This window comes from Alosa pseudoharengus, unplaced genomic scaffold (assembly GCF_046254945.1).
Source record: "Alosa pseudoharengus isolate Yale_2024_CS ecotype anadromous, Long Island Sound unplaced genomic scaffold, YU_APseudo_1.1 YU_APseudo_1.1_scf_17, whole genome shotgun sequence".
NCBI classification, from domain to species: Eukaryota; Metazoa; Chordata; class Actinopteri; order Clupeiformes; family Clupeidae; genus Alosa; species Alosa pseudoharengus.
In genome coordinates, this window is record NW_027468640.1 from 11,835,731 (window position 1) to 11,857,931 (window position 22,201).

General features: G+C 42.6%; 1 protein-coding gene across 1 annotated transcript; it reads left to right on the plus strand.

Moving 5' to 3' along the window:
• The first annotated feature begins 1,159 nt into the window (after positions 1-1,159).
• Positions 1,160-21,287, plus strand: pygmb (phosphorylase, glycogen, muscle b). Its single transcript, XM_076288610.1, has 20 exons — positions 1,160-1,535; positions 4,674-4,775; positions 6,153-6,231; positions 6,535-6,638; positions 6,734-6,865; positions 7,528-7,639; positions 8,739-8,821; positions 9,033-9,176; positions 10,308-10,400; positions 12,393-12,539; positions 14,231-14,394; positions 15,215-15,329; positions 15,750-15,851; positions 16,044-16,191; positions 16,514-16,572; positions 16,928-17,069; positions 17,393-17,600; positions 18,214-18,348; positions 18,895-18,961; positions 19,269-21,287. The coding sequence occupies exons 1-20, from the start codon at positions 1,293-1,295 to the stop codon at positions 19,410-19,412; spliced, it is 2,523 nt and encodes an 840-aa protein (XP_076144725.1). The 5' UTR covers positions 1,160-1,292; the 3' UTR covers positions 19,413-21,287.
• The last annotated feature ends 914 nt before the right edge of the window (positions 21,288-22,201 follow it).

Consider the following 22,201-nt stretch of genomic DNA (forward strand, 5'->3'; position numbering starts at 1 on the left):
GACACCTCCAGGACGCATTGGTACCCAGAGAATGAGACGTGATTTCTTCCCTCCTCTTCCCCGCACATCTCTCACTGAATCGAAGACGGTAAATAAATAGCCTAAACTGTCTTGCAGGTGTGACGCTCCGGTTAACGTTCATGTTGGTGTTGCATTCACACCAAGTCTGCATTGAATTTAGCAACATGGTCACATGCAATGTGTCAGCATATTTTGGGCTGCGTGTGAAACGTCGTTACGCAGTTGTATCAGGTCAGTGCATGCGTGGCTTGGCCAGTCAGAGGAGTGCATATTGCCGCCTGCTGCGACACAGCAGAGGAGTGACTGCAGCAAAGTCGGCCATGCAGGTCCTTCTAAGGTCGTCCACAGTGTGGTGTCGCATTTCCCTTGTCTGCTCACCCCGTCAGGCTATAGACATGCTTGTGGGCTGTGTATTTTTAACATACGCATTTTATACATGTGTTGTTATTTACCCACACCATCAGCTGTTCGGTTTGGAAGGGGAAAATATCTCATGAAGTAAGAAATCAAGTTACAGGCTTTGATGCAGGAATTGTAGGCTAGTTTTTGAATGGTAGAGCATGCAGCCCATAGGCCTACCCCCAAAATGATTAATTTATCGACATGTTCAGCTTTTTGTTTGTCCTGTAGCCCAGACACTGAGTGCAGTTTCACCGAGCACATTTGATGGGTTTGGCAGGGGGGAAACAAAGTGTCTAAATATAGACACTGTAGTCAGATGGTCTAACACAAAGATCATTACCCTTGAAGCAGGAACTGGACGTTTAAATAGTCTTTGCACAACCTCATTGTGAAGTTCGTGTTAGGGCCTTTTTTGAATGCAACAAGTCAGTGCAGTGGCAGTGGATATAGGCTACATCTGCTGAATGATGTTTGTAGAAAAGTATTGAAATAATTTGAAAGTAGCCTATATTGTTACTGCGCAAGCCTGCATGTTTGAATACACCTGTTAAAGGGGAAAAAAGTAAAAAGCATTTGAAAAAAACTTGCTGTTGGTCCAGCAGTCTCCTTTGATTGCGAGATTAAATGACATCGCAGGAGGTCAATTGGCTGAAGTTTGCTAAGACCCGCCCTCCCCCGAAATAAATTACCCTTCCATATAAAGGATGTGCAGAACATGAAGTGCAGCTGCTGGTGCTGAAGTCGAGAACAGAATCGTCTGAAAGTAAGCATAGTGACGCGCACTGGATTCTCAGTTTGGCATCACTAAGCGCTTTCCCGACGCACAGGCCTCCTTCAGAAGATAAAGCAGTAAAGTACAGCAAAGCAGGATGCCGAAGCCTCTGACAGACCAAGAGAAGAGGAAGCAAATTTCCGTGCGAGGGCTGGCCGGAGTTGAAAATGTTGCGGATCTCAAGACAAATTTTAACCGTCATCTGCACTTCACGCTGGTGAAAGACCGTAATGTGGCCACCAGACGCGACTACTATTTCGCACTGGCCCACACGGTTCGCGACCACCTCGTCGGAAGATGGATCCGTACGCAGCAGCATTACTACGAGAAAGACCCCAAAGTAAGCAGCCTGATGCCGCAGTTCTCTACTCTCGGCACGTACACCACACTGACAGTGCATGGGAACACGGGGGAGGGGATCGACTCCATCGGGTACATAGTGTTACTCTCAGACAATCGATGACAAAAGGTGTCAGCATGCTCAGTCCTGCTGCCATTTGGGCAAAACGACATTGCTATCGGCTTTTGTAGGCTATTTTCTCTCTCTTTTATCCAAAATGAGTTACGTGCGTTGTGACAGCTGTATGTCAGTGCGGTGATTTCAAGGCGCTCATGTATTACATAATCGTGTGATGTGATGCATGTCTGATGCGATTTTAATTCGTAAATGCAAAAGCTATCCGTTTGTATGGGTCAAAAGAATAACCTGAGCTGTACCTTATTCTTATAAAATAATCTCTGAGATGTGTTGCTTTGTTTGAAGTAGACACATCTAAAGAAATAAATATTATTTAAGTCAACAGGTCATGTTCAGCCAACACATCAAGCTTGTTGATCCAAATGTGATAATGCATTTTCCCAGCATGCAAAATATTTGTATCTCAAGTTCATTTTCTTGCCACAAAATAGGCTAGTTACTTATGTATCTCCTTTAATAATAGCCTACATGTGTCACACTAAATGCATCGACACACTGAAAATGTCAGAATAAAACTGGATTATCCCATAAAGTTGGAACAACAGGAGAAAGGCCTTTAAAACATAACTCGATCAGGAGCATGCATCATGTGGTTTGCATCATGATCCTCTAACACTTATTGGAGCTGCGAACCCTTTTCCCCTTGGGTATCAATAAAGTATCTCAATCTTATGATGTCTGACACACACACACACACACACACACACACACACTCACACACACACTCATACCTTACACTGCCCCACCCTCCACACACACACACACACACACACACACACACTCATACCTTACACTGCCCCACCCTCCACACACACACACACACACACACTCATACCTTACACTGCCCCACCCTCCACACACACACACACACACTCATACCTCACACTGCTCCACCCTCCACACACACACACACACACTCATACCACACATGCACAGCACCCCTACACATACACACACACACACACTTCCACTGCACTGTCATCTACTGTGTGGTAATGTGTACCATCACACACACCACACACGCCTGCCTCAGCTTATCAGGTAGCAGTATTTTAGCCATTAAAAGGGGCCTTGCGATAGCGTTGTAATACAGATTATGTCATTGTAAATGTACATATAGGCCTACAATTAACAATATGAAATTGGGATGGATGAGATTGACCAACAGAACTATAGAATGTGAAAATCTTGTTCACACTCACAGACCATTAATTGTATTGTTCACAAAATGTCCTATGATATCAACAATTTAAGAAAAGTATCTGACGTGCCAGACACACCCAAGTCGAATCTGCTACTCAAGACCAAAATGATGGCCTAATACTGTAGTTTAATATCAGTGTTTTCTCTGTGTGTGCTAGTCATTGATGAAAATTAAAAACCTCACCCAAAAACAAAAGTGAGAAATTGATGTTCTGTAATAAAGGCCTACTGCAGCTTTAGTGTAGTTTACTGCAGTTATAATGTCTTCCGATAAGAGCAGTTCGTTCAGCCCCACGTAAGGAAGTTGACCCTCCAGTCTAGTGTCTGTTATCCTCTGTCTATTAAACACAGCTCTCTGTGAATGGCTGGTATCTGGACAGTACTGTCTAACCTTTCCAAAGACCAATCAGAATTTCTATTTTTACTTGGCCACAAATGTCAATGCCAGCCTCACACTCACACACACACAAAAGAGTTTGTGTGTGTGTGTGAGAGAGAGAGAGATAGAGGGGGGAAGGGGGATGCAGACTTGTGTAGCCAGTGGATACTGTGCACTGAGTAAACCCTACTACCCGAATCAACCCGATGCCTTAAGAGTACTAGCCTCCTTGCTAACACGCCCACCTCCTATGCCTGAGGTTGTGAGCTTCCTGTGTGGGACTGTACTTTTCTACACAATGTCTGACATTGTCACTGTCCACTCACACTCAAAATAAACCTTGACAATGAAGTCATCAGTTTTAAAGCCTTTTTTCTTCACCTCAGTTGGCTACTGTTCAGCTGTCTATGTTCATAGAGTTATGCAATGGGGAATGAATGCTATTTTATCCCACTGAGAAGGACCTTGACCTTTCTTTGACCTTTCCTTTGTGAGCCAAGATGGGTAATACCAAAGACAATACCAAACACTTACTGATTTGTTCTGAAGTATTATTAGTAAGGCATGATGATGGTGTGGTGTCCACATCTGAGGAAGGGCTAGCCCCGAAATGTCACGGATTAAAAGAATATACTTACTTGAGAGCAATTGGTGTGCAGACTTTTCTTTATAGTTACTACTTTTATTTTGGTCCAGCACCCAGTTCAGACGTCTTGGACGTGCATGCTTGCTGGACATTTCTCACGATGATGGATATGCCTTAAAAACTGTTACTAGAAGGACCTCCACCAAGGGCAAATGCCTTATCTCGTAATGCTATCAAAAGGGAAACATAAGTTGTGTGTCCACCTTGTTATCTAGATCCACTTTAGGGCCCATGCAGCACCCTTCCACCAAGTTTCATGAAAATCACACCAGTAGTTGTTCTGAAATCCTGCAGAAATAAAAAAAAACACAACAGATAGACAAACAAAAAAACCAAGCCACACCCTAAACGTTAGGCCGACTTGCTTAGTGTAGGTAATGATGATGATGTAGTTGTGGAAAAAGCAAGTCCACAGGGAAACTTAATTGGGTTTGTATTAAAAAAAAAAAAATGTATCATAAAAATGTAGCCAACAACACAGTTCTTACTTTCTTGTATACTCTCTGATATCTCTCTGTCTATGATATCTTCAGCTTTTGACTTTGTTATTTCAGTGGTGCATGTGTTCACACTTACATAGCAGGCCTGAAAAACCGTACAAAATGAACTTGCGTTCAACAATACTTGCACACCAGTTTACTCAAGGACAGGAATGCGGAATGATATATATTCCCATATATGGTTGTGTTCTGTTGAGAGATGATAACAGGAAGAGACTGTGGGTGTGAGGGAGAGCGGGAGTCCAAATGTATATGTGTTTGTGTCTGTGCAGCGTGTGTACTACCTCTCCCTGGAGTTCTACATGGGGCGCACGCTGCAGAACACCATGGTGAACCTGGCGCTGGAGAACGCCTGTGACGAGGCCATCTACCAGGTGAGCAGCTGACTGGGGTAGCCATTGCTTCGCCAGGGGTGTATTTCAAGTATGTGGTTAAGGGACAAACCTGGTTAAGTTAGAAGAATTAGAATGAACTCATTAACAAGACTTTATTGTCGTTATAAACAGAGCAAACAGCGGAATCAGGGGTGTAACTCCAAAATAGTCTGAAATAAAATAAAAGATAAAATGATATATATATAATTTAAAAAAGCACAAGAACAACACAAGGTAAAAATAAATTGTAAATACTTAGATGGCGTTATTATTGCACTATAAGGCGTTATTATTGCACTATAATGTTCCTCGGGGCTTATTACAGTTCAGATGAACCCAGAGTAAGTGGTAAGTTTCCTGATAGAAGAGACCAATAATGGCTTCATTCATGCCCAAAGGCTTTCTTTACCCAGGTTTGTCACTAAACCACATACTTGAAATGTCAGTTGATCCAGTTCACAAATCCCAACATGGATGGTACCCAATGTGATTACCCATAATACACCACATCAGGGACATATCTGTTTATATGGACATACATTATTGACGACAAGAATAAAAAATAGATGAAATTATGAAAATAGCAGCAAAGGGTTTTTTGGGCAAGCCACATAATTTTGCAGAGTAATTACTCCCCCTCCATCTTGGAAAAAATGAATGTATCAACAACTTAAATCAATCAAAGTGCCATGTCAGGTTATGCTCTATAATGCAGTAATTTGGATAACTTTAGTCATGTAATGCACTGTGGCATATCAGAGTTGGTTAGACCCTGAGTAACTTCCAAGTCAGATGCACGTGTCCATGTATGGTTATGGTCTCAGTGATCCAACCCTCACACTTTCTGAGTGAATCTGAACGTGGTCCATTGGAGCAGGCTAGCTTGTTTTGACGCCGTTTTCTGAGGAAAGAGTAAAAACGTAATCGTCTTTCTGGCTGACCGAGTTCTCCCTCCGCTGTCACACATGGCGTGAGCTTGGAGTGATGTCATGAAGCGTGGCCAACTGTCCCGTCTCATCTAATCCTCAACTGCAAGCCCATGAGGGCTGAACAGGGTTTTTGCACAGCGTCCACTGACTGTGTTCTTTCCTCCTCCTGCTGTGGAATCAGAATGCTGCTCAGCTGTTCTGTCATTCCACATTCAGCCTGATCAGTTTTGTATGCACTAAAGCGTCCATTTAATTTAGATTCCATTCACCAGAGAGATTTTGATTTGATGAAACAGTAAAACTCTAGTCAGATACAAGTCTGGTCAGATATAAAATGTCTTCTCAGGTGGACTAAGGTGTGAAGTGGCTGTCTTGTATGTTGCTTCAGTGATGATGTGCGCTGAGTGATGTGCGCTTGCTGACGCTTGATGATGATGTGTTTATCAAGCTCGGCCTGGACATGGAAGAGCTTCAGGAAATGGAGGAGGATGCCGGTCTGGGAAATGGTGGCCTTGGCCGTCTTGCAGGTAAACACCCCCCACACACACACACACACACACACACACACACACACCCCTTTCCGCATCCCATGCCTACACATACACGCAAATACACAGAGAGAGACAGAGAGAGAGACTTCACACGTCTTCCATCCCTACCTAATCGGTTGAGACAATTTGGTGTCCAAAGTGTCTTCATCTTTTGTGAATGGCTGTTGAGGACATTCCAGTCATATTAAGTCACAACATTAGTGATATAAATACATATAAATAAATAATATATAAAAAGCCTTCCCATAAACCCTCCATCAATCGTCTGTTATACCTCAGCATGCTTCCTGGACTCCATGGCGTCTCTGGGTCTTGCTGCCTATGGATACGGCATCCGCTACGAGTTTGGCATCTTCAACCAGAAGATTTCTGATGGCTGGCAGGTAAGCTACTTTGGCTCCAGTGTCAATAAAAGTTGGATGGCCTAAAATAGGATACATACATGTGGCATTTTCGAGTGATTGACACCTTTTCACAGATCGAGGAGGCTGATGATTGGCTGCGCTACGGCAACCCATGGGAGAAGGCCCGCCCTGAGTACATGCGACCGGTGCACTTTTACGGTCGAACGGAGCACCACCCTGACGGAGTGAAATGGGTCGACACGCAGGTCAGAGCCCACAGCGTGTCACCTTCGTCTTCCATTTGTCTTTTCATGTGTCGCTTCTTTTCCACCCCTGTGTGGCTGTCACGAGCATACGTTACACAACAGTGACATGTTTTAAAAAATATGATAATTAACTCACCATGAAAAAGTATAATCGCATCTTGGGTATCTAGGTTGGACATGCTGTGTCATATATGGATTATGTATATCTCCATAAGAAACGACATGACAGTTACAAATGTGTAAAACAATACCAAATACATGATCCTGTTTTCTGCCTTATGCACTTGATTGACAGGTTGTACTGGATGAACACATAGAGAAGACGCCTGTGTGTTGCATTGTGTTATCAGCGATTAGTTGTAAACACGGCATACATATTTAAAAGATATTTACACTCTATGGGCTCTTAATTGTCTGATACACAATATGCCCCAGGCAATGTCTCCCTGCAGTTGCACACAAACTAATGCTAATTTTATTACCAGGCAAAATGATTTGGCTAATTTAGTAGCATATTACCAATAACTGCACTAATATAAGTACGAGTACAGATATGTTTCAGCACATAACCTTTCTATTGACAGTGTTGTAAAGCTTCCTCTTGGCTCCTTCTGATTCTTAAATTATATGACTCTTAAATTATATATTCTGACTGTTTTCAGGTTGTGCTGGCGTTGCCCTACGACACTCCAGTTCCTGGTTACAGGAACAACATTGTGAACACCATGAGACTGTGGTCAGCTAAAGCCCCCTGTGACTTCAACCTGAAGGACTGTGAGTGAATCGACCTTTTCAATGTGTGTGTGAAATAATAATGTGTGGTTAGGCACATGCAAAGACTCTGTGTACACATGCAAATATCTGTCATGGTGGTGGTGTATGCCAGTGGAACACGACGAGGTAACCTATGTTGTATGTGAAGAGTTCAGATGCAAAACCCTCTCAACGCCTCCTCCGTCAAAAATGGGATAACGATGGTGAGTGAATACTCTCCTATGGAAGCATATGTGTAGCTTAATTCAAATGAGAATGCAATATGCAATTCAAAAAGACATTACATTATGCAATTGCCAATTCATTATGTAATTTAATTTCCAACAAATTGTATTTTAATCTGCAAAGTGACAATGCAATCCTAAAATCAATTTGAATAATTTTGGTTAAAAAATTATTCAATAATAGGCCTATACTCTCCACACGTAGTATGCGTTAATCAAATACGAACACATCTGAACTCTTCATGTACAGTGTACGTGACTGCACTTCTCTCTGTAACCTTCATAGACCCTTATTATTGTGTGCTAAACAGCATCAGATGCCACTGAATGTTCTCATTCATTATTCAGAATAAGTGAGCATGCCAAATAATGTGAAGTAAAAGATTGCATCCTGTAACAAAGGTGTGGTTATGGCCATTTATTTTTTCATATTTCACAAAATATTGTTGTTATCTGGTAGAGTGGCTGCGTGCACATCCATCCTATCTTGAGGCCAGGTGCAGGACAAGGTATACTATCAGATAACAAAGAAGGAAAAAGGCCACACAGTACACACTGAAGAAGGCACTAAGCCGAAATGCGTCTGTGCAATAAACACGTTTTGTATGCAAAAGTGTGCCCTTTTTTGATATCACTCATATGTTTGGCCTAAGAAAGAATAAGAAAATGAGTGAAGCCTGCTCCTACCACACAATTCTCTGATGCTATAAGATAAAACAAAGGAGAATGTTTGCACACCGGAAATGTATTATGAAATTAAAATATATTATCTTAGACAGTCTCTCTATTAGTGGAGACCGTAAACTACAATGCCAGTTGGACAATGTGGCCCACAGTGCGAGCAGGTTGTCATGCCATGCTGTCTGTTTGAACAGTTAATGTCGGTGGCTACATTCAGGCTGTGCTGGACCGGAATCTGGCAGAGAACATCTCTCGTGTCCTCTATCCCAATGACAATGTGAGTGAGCGTCTGAGTAAGTCTGAATGTTGCTGGAAAATATACAGCTAATTGTGCCCTTATCTTTTTCTTTAACCACTGGAATAATTTATACTCATTATTACAATTATTATTTATTTGATGGTGTGGCTATTTTATTTTACTTTACCTTACCTCTGTCTGTAGTCTAGTATATTCACTGCACCTTATTAACAGTTTGTATTTATCACAGTTCTTTGAGGGCAAGGAGTTGCGTCTGAAGCAGGAGTACTTTGTAGTCGCTGCCACTCTTCAGGACATCATCCGCCGATTCAAAGCCTCCAAGTTTGGCTCCACCGAGGTTGTGCGTGTGGATCTGACCACCCTCCCCGACAAGGTGAGATATAGAGTATTCTAAAACTAATAGTTCCAAGGTGAGATATAGAGTATTCTAAAACTGATAGTTCCGGTCCTTGATTGTGATTGGCTGAATAGCATTCGATGCCGTTGTATAATGAGCACAAACTCACACCTTGACCGCATTTCGTTCTACATTACTGCGCTACCACCTTGCTTAAGCATACCCCCATACAATCAAGTACATTACATTCATTCATCCAAAGCAAGTTATATGTCAATTATATTACAAGGGCCATTCTCCCTAGAGAAACAAAGTGCCTTGGTCAAGGGCACAGTGGTGGAATTGAACCCACAACTTCTCAGGATACTGTATGCCAGCCCAGCTCCTTAGCCACTACGCTACCACCGCCCCATGATCCAATTTGAGCCAAGCTGAAACAGAGATGATAATATTCATCGTTCGTGAGTGTGTTAGCTTATAGGACGTTCAAGCCATGACTATTTAATTTTCTGAGATAATGGATATGGGCCGCTGTAATCCCAAAGCGATCTTCATTTCATTACAGTGATGCAGTGGCAGCGAATTACACTTCAGTGAGATAAAACGAAGCATAATCTTTTCTGCTGCAGTGCATCCCCTACACAGTAGATGGCGATAGAGTACAAGTTAGTGGATGTCCCAGCAAGTGTTTCCTATCTGCTCCAGTACCTATCAGTGACTCCTAGGAATTCCCAGTTTTACTGTAGCCTACTTCTTTAGTTAATTAGTTACAAATTAGGAATGTGTTTTTTTTTGCCATTTCTCCTACTAGTTCCAAAGTAGTTCCTGTAAAGGAGTCCCTGTAGGTCTCAGTTCTTATAGTAATTTCCTGACGCGGGACTGCTATGGGCTCCTTCAGTCGCCTTGTTGTGCGTGTTTCCTGCCTGTTTTTTGTGTTCTGTTTTCTGTGTTCTCTCTCTCTTCTTCTCTCTTGACCTGCGGTCATTTCCCCGATCCCACCCCATCTCTCCCTCCCACTTACTTCCTGTCATTCTTCACTGTCCTGTCTAAATAAATGCAAAAAGCCCCAAAAATATACTTTAAAAAAAAAAGATACCTATAAGATAGATATAAAGTTCAAGTTCAGGGTTCTGACATCTCTCCCGCTGCCGATGTCTGTGCCCACAGGTGGCCATCCAACTCAATGACACGCATCCTGCCATGGCCATCCCAGAGCTCATGAGGATCCTCCTGGACGATGAGAAACTGGACTGGGACAAGGTGAGACTCGTTATAACATAGTTATGCATGAACTATAGCTAGCGGTACATGTGGGATGACGGAACATTTAGCTGACTTATCAATGTTGACACTTAATAGTGTTTCACCCATGGCGTTAAAAAATAGCAAATTGATTTTGCCTAGTTAGACTTGCCCGCACCTTTATGAAGACATGTGCCGTCATGTGAAGAACTGTTTCAGTGCACCCCTGGGTCTCATAATGACAGGATTGTGAAATCAAAATGTGTATCATACAGACTCTGCATCCTTTTGCAAAATCCTTTCTCATAAAGACCTTAAAATGGAAGTGTTATGATGTCACAGGGGCTTTTTCCTGATTTATTATTAACTTGATGCTCCTTGGCTGTCGTGTCACTGTTCGGCCGCAATGAGAGTGCAACAGCACATCAAAACGGTTTTATCTTGCTGTTATTAATTCATACAGACATGCACTTTCTGGCTTTGGGTATCACAGTCTGCTCTTATCACGTGGCTAAAAATGGCCAAAGCTCCTAAATGCTCCCCTGGTAGAACTGATATAATCCTGGATAAAGATGAAAAGTGGTGTCATTCCCATACTGGCCTGTCCTCTCTCTCTCTGGGCTGTATTTTCGGTCACCAGCGCATGGCGTAAAGTTCGTTATTCACCGGCGCGAAGTTGAATTCGTTATTTTGCACCTTTATTTTTTAAGCATTGCGCCCAGGGGTGTGGCAATTAACAACCTAGGGAGGGACCTGGCGCATTGTCTAAAAATCGCTATCATACACCACCTAAACCTGGTCAGAAGTCAATGGCGAGTTGTTCATATGCTATTTTAAGAGCGCATGTCAACAGTCATATTGGCAGGTGCACGCACCATCCTTCTATCATTCATGAACGCACACCAGCGCACGTCCATGCAAAGCATTACAAATTGCACGATTACAATGGTAAAAATAATTAGAATAAAGATATTACGAAATACTGTACATCTCATGATGAGTAGTTATTCACCATCATTTGCAAATTGGTAATGACGGTTAAAAGTGATTAGGGGAGAGGCGAGAGACAAGTATGGAGCACAGCTGAAGACGCACTGTCACGAGATATAAGCAACTCCTCTGCAGGATAAATGTTGTTTTATTTAGTCATTTGAGCAACATTAGGGTAAGTGTTGCTTTTTCCAGCCTATGTTTTCTATGGTAACCCATTGTCAGTCAATAGTGAAAGTAACTGCATATAACTGTCTTGTCGTTGACTGACTCCTTGGTGAAGTTAGTTTCACTTTGCCAATGAGTTCAAATAATAGACGAGTGCAAATGCGTGAAGGCTATGCTAGGTTTTAGTAAAGCATGGTTTAAGAATGACTATTCCATACGGTCTTGCAAGCAGCCTCCTTCAAATGCGCCGTTGAATGCCAAAATACCGATGCATTTATTTGACATATCGCGCGTTGCGCCGTTAAAGGGAATGACAGATGTCATTCTCATTGGTTTAAAATGATGTTACGCCCCAAACACACCCATATGACTGATTAAAAGACCTAGGAACACCTTGTTACGCCATGCGCTCCACTTTTGAGAACGAAACCCCTCCCAATGTGAACTGGACATCCTACTAAATTTGAATAGACTTTTGACAAGTGACGATGCACTTTAGAATGTCATGATAGGGCCCTCTATCTCTTTTGCTCAATTTTCCATTTCAATTTCAAAAGCTTTGTTGACGTAAAAAGAGGTCTTGTGTTGTCAAAGCAACAGCTGGATAGATAGATAGATAGATGTATAGATAGATGTATAGATAGATAATTTTACTATCAACTTAAGATTCATGAATCAATAATACTACTATAATAATGTCTCTTTGTTTCTCTCTCTCTCTCTCCTTTTCTCTCTCTTTCACTCTCTCGCTCTTTCTTTCTCTGTCTCTCTCTCCCTCTTCCTGTACCTGTATTCCCCTCTCTCTCTCTCTCTCTCTCTCTCTCTCTCTCTCTCTCTCCGCCCATCTCCCAGGCCTGGGATATCTGCGTGCGCACCTGTGCCTACACTAACCACACTGTTCTCCCAGAGGCTCTGGAGCGCTGGCCTATTGACCTCTTCCAGAACCTTCTGCCACGCCACCTGGAGATCATCTACGAGATCAACCGGCGCCACATGGAGGTACGACAAATTAGATGGTTGTGTCCAAGGGCCTCCGCACATGTGCACGCCGACATGTGTGCAGCACGTTCGGCTTTTGATGTCCGGCTACATTAGATTCCTAGCCTGGAAATCCAGACCCTGGAAATCTAGAAAGATTAAGGGTGTGGCCATGACTAATGTAATGGCCCAACTCGAGGGGCGGCACCAAGCATGCATTTGAAAATCTCACTGCACGCAATTGGATAACACTACGACCAATGTTTACTGACTAATTCCGGACTTCGACGCAATTGGATAACACTACGTTGCAGCGCTGTCGTCACCTGTTTAGCTCGCCTCTGGCCCGCCTACATCAGATACACCAATGTGATTGGTGCCCCATGATACAAGGGACATAAGTCATGAGCATCATTACTCATTGCCAGAGTGACTCGCTGAGCAAATTAAAATTGTGCTCCCACGAGAACTGGATTTCCAGGGTATTATATTCCATTGCTTTCAATACAACCCTGCACACCAGCGTCAAACTTTGCTGCTGCTGCTGTGTCGATTACATTTCAGTTATATTTTTGTCGGCACCGCTCAATACAATCCATTGTTTATCAAATGCTTGTCAGACAGTGAAACATTTTGGCGTTGATGTGCGTGGCAAGTGACCGCACACTCATGTCGGCGCCTATGCGTGGAGTGCTTTTGTCTGAGCTGTTAAATAGGATTCAGACTGTGGATATGAAGGCAAGTTGGAAAGTATGAGTCAGGAGACCAGAGGGGTTTGACTGGAGTTCTGGAATTTTGATCTGCTTGTCATTTCTGCACATGCGCGGTAGTGTAAATTTATGTTGAGGTTTCTGTCTTTGGCACGTAAATACGTAAATACTGGAAAAAGGATTCTCTATTTTACCTCATTTGACATTACGTTGGAGCCATAGGTCGTTTTTTTCTCAAACCAGCAGCGACTCAACATGAGTTCCTGCCCAAAAATGGTAGGTTGTGGTTGGAAGGGGTTTGGGAGAGGGAGGGGCTCAGTGCATTCATCATTTGAAGCAAATTCCTGGAAGGATACTTTGCCCGGCGCACAGCCTGAGTTAACCCAATCCCAAGCTTTACAACTCCCAAAGCAGAATGCACTGATCGCGTTTGTCCCTACATCATCTTGTCAGATACTCAAAGCTCATAGAACGAGTTCAAGAGGCTGTCCTTCACAGCTGTTCATCTTACACCCTCTCTGCTCTGCTCTCACATGATAAATAACAGCATTCCGGTTTATTTCAGAGTACTCCAGCTAGTATAAGCAGATTTCTCAAAACCGGGATAAGGGGCTTATCCAGGGTTCTGAAATCAGGATATGATGATTACACGCGCAAACACAAAACCTGATGATAACTGGGATGCTGAAGCGCATGCACAGCAAAAAATGATAGCTTACCAAGTGTTATGATCTTATATTAAGATAAAAAATCTAGTTAGTATTGTTTTAAGTATAAAGATACTTACTTTGAGCTTTCTTGTAAGATTATTTGATTTAAAATAAGTGAAAGTCTTCTTAAATTAAGACATAAAAACAAGTAAATTGATAATTTTTCATATATAATTTTTTGCAGTGATGTAAACACATCGATTTCTCGTACACCCTGCTCTGCTGTGCTGTGCTGTGTTGTGTCTCTTTCTGCTCTAACTCCGAGCACGGTGACTCTTTCCTGTCCACTCAGCGCATAGCCTCACTGTACCCCGGCGATTTGGACCGGATGCGGCGCATGTCCCTGGTCGAGGAGGGCGACCAGAAGAAGATCAACATGGCTCACCTCTGCATCGTGGGCTCCCACGCCGTCAACGGAGTCGCCCGGATCCACTCCGACATCATCAAAGCCTCTATGTACGACCTGCCTGACGCAGTCCTCTTTCCTAATGATTTCTCTGTTATCATAACCATGCAGTCCTCCTCAAGTCCTCTCAAGTCCTTTATACATGTATCAGACATCGCACATGAGCTTTTCAACTTAGATACCTATTAAGTTGGGGGCGCTGTGGCGCAGCAGGCTACAGTATCCGTACCATGTATGGGTCTGAGTGCCCACGGGGACCCAGGTTCGAATCCGACCTGCGGTCATTTCCCGATCCCACCCCATCTCTCCCTCCCACTTACTTCCTGTCATTCTTCACTGTCCTGTCTAAATAAATGCAAAAAGCCCAAAAAATATACTTTAAAAAAAAAGATACCTATAAGAGAGATATAAAGTTCAAGTTTGTACTGACCTATAAGAAATATACTATAAAACTCTAGTAGACAGCTGATGCCTGAATGATTTCTGAATGATTGCTCTCAAACCCACAATCTCTCTGAAGGCTGTCACCTGCTGAATGTATCAAGGCCATATGTGTTCAATAGTATACTGCGTTTCTATCCAACTTGAAGCATAGGGTATGATGTGACTAAGACTAACGGAAATGGTTTTCGTTGCATTGAAACACATTAGTTGAGATATTATTACGTCATTAAGGTGCCTCAACAACCTCTAGTTTTTAACTCACAGCTGTTCACAACTTTTTCTTAGCTATCTATGTAATAAATGTGCATAGAAGATGCAGTTACATGTTAACCTGGCTGGTTAGTGTCTGACTAGTAACTAACTTCTGGTGTGATATAATGATATCATTTGATTGCTTTGATCGGTTGTGTCTGCTCTCCTTCACAGTTTCAAGGATTTCTACGAAGTTGACCCCCAGAAGTTCCAGAACAAGACTAACGGCATTACCCCCCGCCGCTGGCTGGTCATGTGCAACCCTGGACTCGCTGAGGTCATCGCAGAGGTATGGAATAGAAATGTGTTACACAATTTCCATGGACAACAGATGCAAAATAGCCATTTTGGCTAAATCTGGTACATTTGCATTTTGTGTTTATTATTGAGCAATGTCCATGTTAAATAAACCTTGAATGAATGAATGAATATGTTATACTGTATATATACATACATAAATAATTTAAAGTGAAGATAAATCCACTAATGGCATGCTTCCACCACAGGAATTGAATCATTTAACCATTAATTCAATGGCTGTGTACACATAGAATTGTGCAGGCAATTATACTTTACTTTAAATTATACTTTATTATACTTTATCTGACAGTAAAGAAATCATCAGAAACATATAGTACAGGGAGCCACTTATGCTAATGTAATGCCCTCCTCAGTGACCTTTTGACCTTTGCCTGATGACCTGTTGCAGAGAATCGGTGAGGACTACATTCGTGATCTGGACCAGCTGAAACTGCTGCGGAAGTTTGTGGATGATGACGCTTTCCTCCGTGATGTAGCCAAAATTAAGCAGGTATGACCGCAAAAATGTTGGTCTCTCTGCTCTTGTTCCACAACAGCACTAATAAAACAGCTGTCTCTGGTCTCTGTTTCATTGTGCACTCTGTAAAACATGACCTCTAATAGGAACTATTTGAGTTGAATTGGAGACCATATCATTGTTTTCCCCTGAGTTGAAGACCACACCCTTCTGGTTCCTCTGCAGGAGAATAAGATGAAGTTCGCCGTCCACCTTGAGGAACACTACAAGGTGAAGATCAACCCCAACTCCATGTTTGACATCCACGTGAAGAGAATCCACGAGTACAAGCGTCAGCTGCTCAACTGTCTCCACATCATCACCCTCTACAATCGTCAGTGATTCTTCTGATCAATTCCGTTCTAATACTGAAGTCAGATTCATTTATTAAAGATTGACATGGCAGGGTGCATCAGCATAAATACTCAGTATTTAAAACGGTGCAACCTGATTTGTGTTGCAATGCAGTAAACATCATGGCAGAGACATGGAGGACATGACTAAAATAGTATTAAGTACTGAACTAAATCAAACGTACAACACTTAGTAGTTCCATTTCGTATTTCAGAACATGTAAAAGCTCGAGGAGGGAAAGAGATCATGTCTTATGGGCTCATAAGAGCCTCAGAGAGCTGACTCACTCTGTTTTTAATCAGGCATAAAGAAGGAACCCAACAAGGTGTGGACCCCTAGGACAGTCATGATTGGAGGAAAGGTAAGCTATTATTTTGAGGTGGGAGTTTTCATCTGCTGATTTTGACCACCCTTGTATAAACATTTTACAAGTCATGACGGACTCATAACTGTGCCCTTAATTGGGACACAGCTTCTGTCTTCAGTTTTTCTGTCCAAAATAACATTTTGTAATGTGATTTGTTGAAGCGGTGTAGTCTAAAAATGAAATGTCAATGTCATTGTTTTGTGCCAACAATGATATTTTTGCACTTCTTTGTTACTGCTTTGTTACTTTGTCCCTCCCTCTTTAAGTACCCTGACTGGGAAGTAACCCCTCTCACTTTAAGTACCCTGATTGGGAAGTAACCCTCTCTCTCTCTCCCTCTCTCTTTAAGGCTGCTCCTGGCTACCACACCGCTAAGAAGATCATTCGCCTCATCACAGCCATCGGTGAGGTGATCAACCACGACCCTGTGATTGGTGACCGTCTCAAGGTCATCTTCCTGGAGAACTACCGTGTCACCTTGGCTGAGAAAGGTACACATGAGCACAAAAGCACACTAATGACAAAAACAAAGCACAGGTAAACAAAAAGGCAAACCAGAGTCCATTTATCTGTCCTTTATCTGTCTCATGTAATTTCTCTCTCTCTCTCTGACACTCTTCTCTTTCACTCTATTTTGCTCTCTCTCTCCCACACACACACTCCACTCCAACCATCTCTCTCTCTCTCTCTCTCTCTCTCTCTCTCTCTCTCTCTCTCTCTTTCTCTCTCTCTTTCCCTCTCTCTCTTTTTCTTTCTCTCTCTCTCTCTCTCCATCTCTCTCTTTCTCTCTCGCTATCTTCCTTCTCTTCCTCAGCCATCCCTGCTGCTGACCTGTCGGAGCAGATCTCCACCGCGGGCACAGAGGCGTCCGGCACTGGCAACATGAAGTTCATGCTGAACGGCGCCCTCACCATCGGCACCATGGACGGAGCGAACGTGGAGATGGCCGAGGAGGCGGGCGAGGAGAACCTCTTTATCTTCGGCATGAGGGTGGAGGACGTGGAGGCCATGGACAAGAAGGGGTGAGCTGGGAAATGTAGTTTTTTCCCCTTTCCTCTTCATCAGAATGCAGGGATAAGTTAGAAGTTGTAGCTTTCATTACAGTTGGCAGAATCCAGTGAGAGGTTTAGTTTAAGGGGTTAGATGGAAGATGCCTTTTCTTTACAACACAGGGCACACATTTTTTTCCAGGAGCACTTGTGCGCCCAAGTTAGTTTTTATGCTGTATTTGCAACGTGATTCTATGGTTCGCACCAGTAATGTTCTATGTTGAGATGTATTTTGTAGACAAGCATTGACATGGTTTGAAGTCATTCGCACCAGTGCGCCTAAATATATTATATAAAATATATTTATATAAATATATAATATATACGCACGGAATCATTTTATGTCCTTCCTTCCTTTCTTATAGACATATCCCTATGAGACAGGGTTGTGCAAAATTCAAATTGCAATTCTGCTTCCTGTTTGCTACCTCTAATTGAAAAGCAAGTGAAATTCAAGAATTGAATTGGAATTTAAGAGCCAGTTTCAATTCAATTCTGGAATTTTGCACAAGCCTGCTATGAGACAATTTCTACTTTCTATCTGCCTGTCATCACTGAGTTCCTCATCCTTTTTCTCACTGTGCAGATACAATGCAAATGAGTACTACAACCGCATTCCGGAACTGAAGCAGGCTATGGATCAGATTGCTGGTGGCCACTTCAGCCCTAGTGAACCCGAACTCTTCAAGGATCTGGTCAACATGCTCATGAACTATGACCGGTAGGATTTGGAGCCATTATTGCCTAACACTACCTTTGGATTGAACATTTTATAATTTGGTGTAATTAAGTCTATATAAAATGAAGTAGGAAAGAGGCCGCACTATGCATATATGCACTTTTATTTGTGCAAATAAAAGTGTATATACAGTATGCATAGTGCGGCCTCTCTCCTACTTTACTTTTTTACGTATTCTAACTATCCAGGTCAGCACTCTTAAAGCTTAAAAGTAGACACATTGAGTGAAGCGTGCTCCTATCCCAACTTTCTATATAAAATGATCCAGCCAGTTTTTTTAGGCGTCCATGTGAAACACCTCACCCACCTAGTGGCCCATACACTTCTAAAGTAAACTGCACAGTGCACAATTATTAAGAGCTATACAAAGAGCTATACAAGGCACGACTGTGAAGAGCCATTCAGGACTTCCCCTCTGGCGTCCCAGAGACGACTACTTTGTCCGTCAACGCCCAGTGGCCACTCTATGTGTGCTCCATACAGCCGCTCATGGTTTCCTCTACTGATTTGGTTGTATGTTTACTCAAGGTTTAAGGTCTTTGCTGACTACGAAGACTACATCAAATGCCAGGATAAAGTCAGTGCTTTGTACAAGGTACGTTCTTTAAGCATTCCATCAATTCATATTCAACTGTAATCTATGTGATAAAACGATACACACTGTGACAAACTGTTAAACTGTACACAGGAATTTATTTATTGAAGTACACAGCAAGGCCACTGAACAGTTATACAAACTATTTAGTCATCGTAGCAAACATTCTAAATTATGCTGTGTCATAATGGGCAAATAACAAAATCATCTGGTGTGCAGTGTGCAGAAGTCAACGCCTCCACTAGAATAGATGAAAAGTGGCTGGTTGTTCAATGTGCTTGAACTGTTTGTTTTTGCTTCTGAGCAGAACACTAAAGAGTGGACAAAGAAGGTGGTGCTCAACATTGCCGGCTGTGGCAAGTTCTCCAGCGACCGCACCATCGCCCAGTACGCCCGCGAGATCTGGGGAGTGGAACCCACCTTGGAGAAGATCCCCGCCCCTGATGACTAAATCCACCCGTATACCTGTATCAGTCGAACTCACCTCACCCCACCTAACCTAACCTACAGTAAACCCACTCAAAGAAAAGGGCATAGTGTTAGCATAACAACCTGTACACTGCACTAAGAAAGCTTCTCATCCATAAGCTATTGTCCCCCTCATAGTGATGAATTGATCTGTTAAGTATATAGCAGTGTTTGGTGTAGTTGATGATGATGAGTGATTGTAGCGAAAACCCCACTGTTTTCCGGTAGCCGGTTTACAGGCGTATAGCAAACTTCCTGCGTAACACGTTTTGGTAATCTGTAGGAGTAGGTGTGCTTACTTAATGTAAACACTGTTCAGCACAGTGCACTCGATGTGGACCAGTGTGTGATTGTGTCCGCCCACTAGTGCAAACCTATTCGACTAATTCTCCTCGACGACCACTTTCAGTCAGCCTTCCCTCGATCACCAGCAACTTTCCCTCTGTAGATTAGCACTGGTCAAATTCTTGACCACAAAGTTCACCCAGGATAACGACCCCCATCCTTATCAAGACGGGATCAAGCATGGCAATGTCTTCCTTATGATACCAGACAACTATGAAACACACACAGTAGCCTTTTATATTAGATTCAGTCGCTGTGGCACACATATACACTGTGAAGTTACCTAAAGACAAACGCACTCTGTTTGTGTTCGGTAATGAGACTGAGAGTTAGATCATGTTGACTTTAGTTTTCATCGGCTACGTCATATCCCCAGCACGGTGTTTTGTTTTGGGTGCAGTTACGTTTTAGCCCACGCATTCCAGGCCCAACGGTCCGACTCCTAAAACCTTTCCCATGACATCACAAATTCTAGACGTGTTTTTCGGTGCTTGTAGAGTATTTCCCATGTGTTTGTTTGTTTGTGTGTTTGTTTTGTGCAGTGTTGGTTACAGGGGCTGCAGCATCCAGTCCCCCTTGGTAAACAAAACGACTCATCCTCCTGCCTTGATGGTGCTTCTGTTGTTGTCAGGCTCAGCTAACGTTTAGTCTGCACTTCCTCACTGGTCAAGATGTCCGCTGTCTCTGTCTGTCGTGCCGCTGCTTCTGAATTACAGGTGTCTGCTTTGTGGAAACTCTCGTTCTCTCACTCTCCTCCTCTCACAGCCAAGCCAAGCAACGCAACGCTGACTGAATCTATCCTCTGATACAATACTGCCTTCTCTTCTCCTACACTCTCTCTGCCTCACAGCCTCTTTCAAGACTACTGCCTTAACTCAGTTCTGTGTGTGTGTGTGTGTGTGTGTGTGTGTGTTTGTGTGATCACTCCAACCCATGATCTCCCGTTGATCTCAGTGTATGGCTGCAGGGGTGAAAAAAACAAAGCTTTGCTTGATGTAACAAAACAAATTTTAAAAGCATGATTGTGGCCATAGGACTTCTGGTTGCGCTTGTATTGTGTCTGTAAGTAAAATGTAAAGATGACTTTACAACTAAACTTTTAATGGACATGAACAAGTAGGCATACACTAGGAAGGGCCAGGCCAAACAGATTGACCAATGATTGTACCTTGGTTTGGACTTTTGAGGAGAAGTAATTTAAAGTAACCTTAGGTACAATGACACAAATTGATACAAGTCACTATCGTTCCTAAAACATAAATCATGTTTTAACAGCATGGACTTGTATAAGAAGTACACTTTACTAATAAGTCATCAATTAGGCATGTATATTGTACCTATACGGCTGATTAACGTATAAAGTGTATCTGTGGTCCTGTTGTCCTTCCAATATCCGAATGTTATTGTCCCCACGGTAACTGCTGAAGCCAGTCACAGCATAGCGCATGTGATATCCTACTGATAACCTTAGGAAAGCAGCAAAAACAAATAAAGGAAATGAAGTCTACTGAAATCACCTTTTCCTTGCCTCATTCTTTTATTTCAGTTGTGAATGCTCTTAAAGGTTGTCTGGACACAGTGTGCGGACAAATATTGTGCCTTAAAGTGTTCAGGCACTGTGCCTGAACTCAGGCATGGGTTGGGCTGTTTTAGAATTGAAAATGGGCAATATGCCTACAGGCCTATGACGTCTTGTTAACTTCAGGCACAGGCATTTTCTTTGCTTTAAGCCCTGGCCTTCTTGTGAGGGACTCATTCCCCAACATGCCATAGCCTAGTATTTTGGGTTTACTTACAAAAAAAATTAAAATCCGAAATATGGGTTTTTCACGGGTTCAACGACAGTCAGCAAGTACTTGTCTTAAGACAATTGGCACCAGTCCCATTTTAGAGTTATTTCCTGTCCAGGACCAGGTTACACCTTGCACCCACAGGCAGTGGTGGTGTCTAACATAGACATAATATATTATGTCTATGGTGTCTAACACAGTGGTTCTCAACTGGTGTGCCGTGAGGCAAAGTGAGGTGTGCCGTGGAATTCTGAGGAAACCAATGCATTTTGGTTCCCTCAGAATTCCAAATGCGACCAATGCATTTTCATTCATTGGGTTGATTGGTTGATGCATGTTTAAACAACACAGCGTCTTACTTAAAGAGCTCAGGTAACATCATGTGAGCATATGCCTTGGGTCTCACACTCGACCCATGAACACTTTGTATAGAAAAACTATGAGCATAAAAATGAACACCCCTGTTACAGCCTATAATACTGTGTCTAACATACTTGTCGGTGTGCCTTTGCGTTTTGGTTTGGCTTTTGGTGTGCCTTAGCACAAATAAAAGGCTGAGAACCTCTTGGTCTAATGTATGATGGTATCCCGCACTAATGACAGCCATATTAAATAGCTCTATACTTATCTTCACACA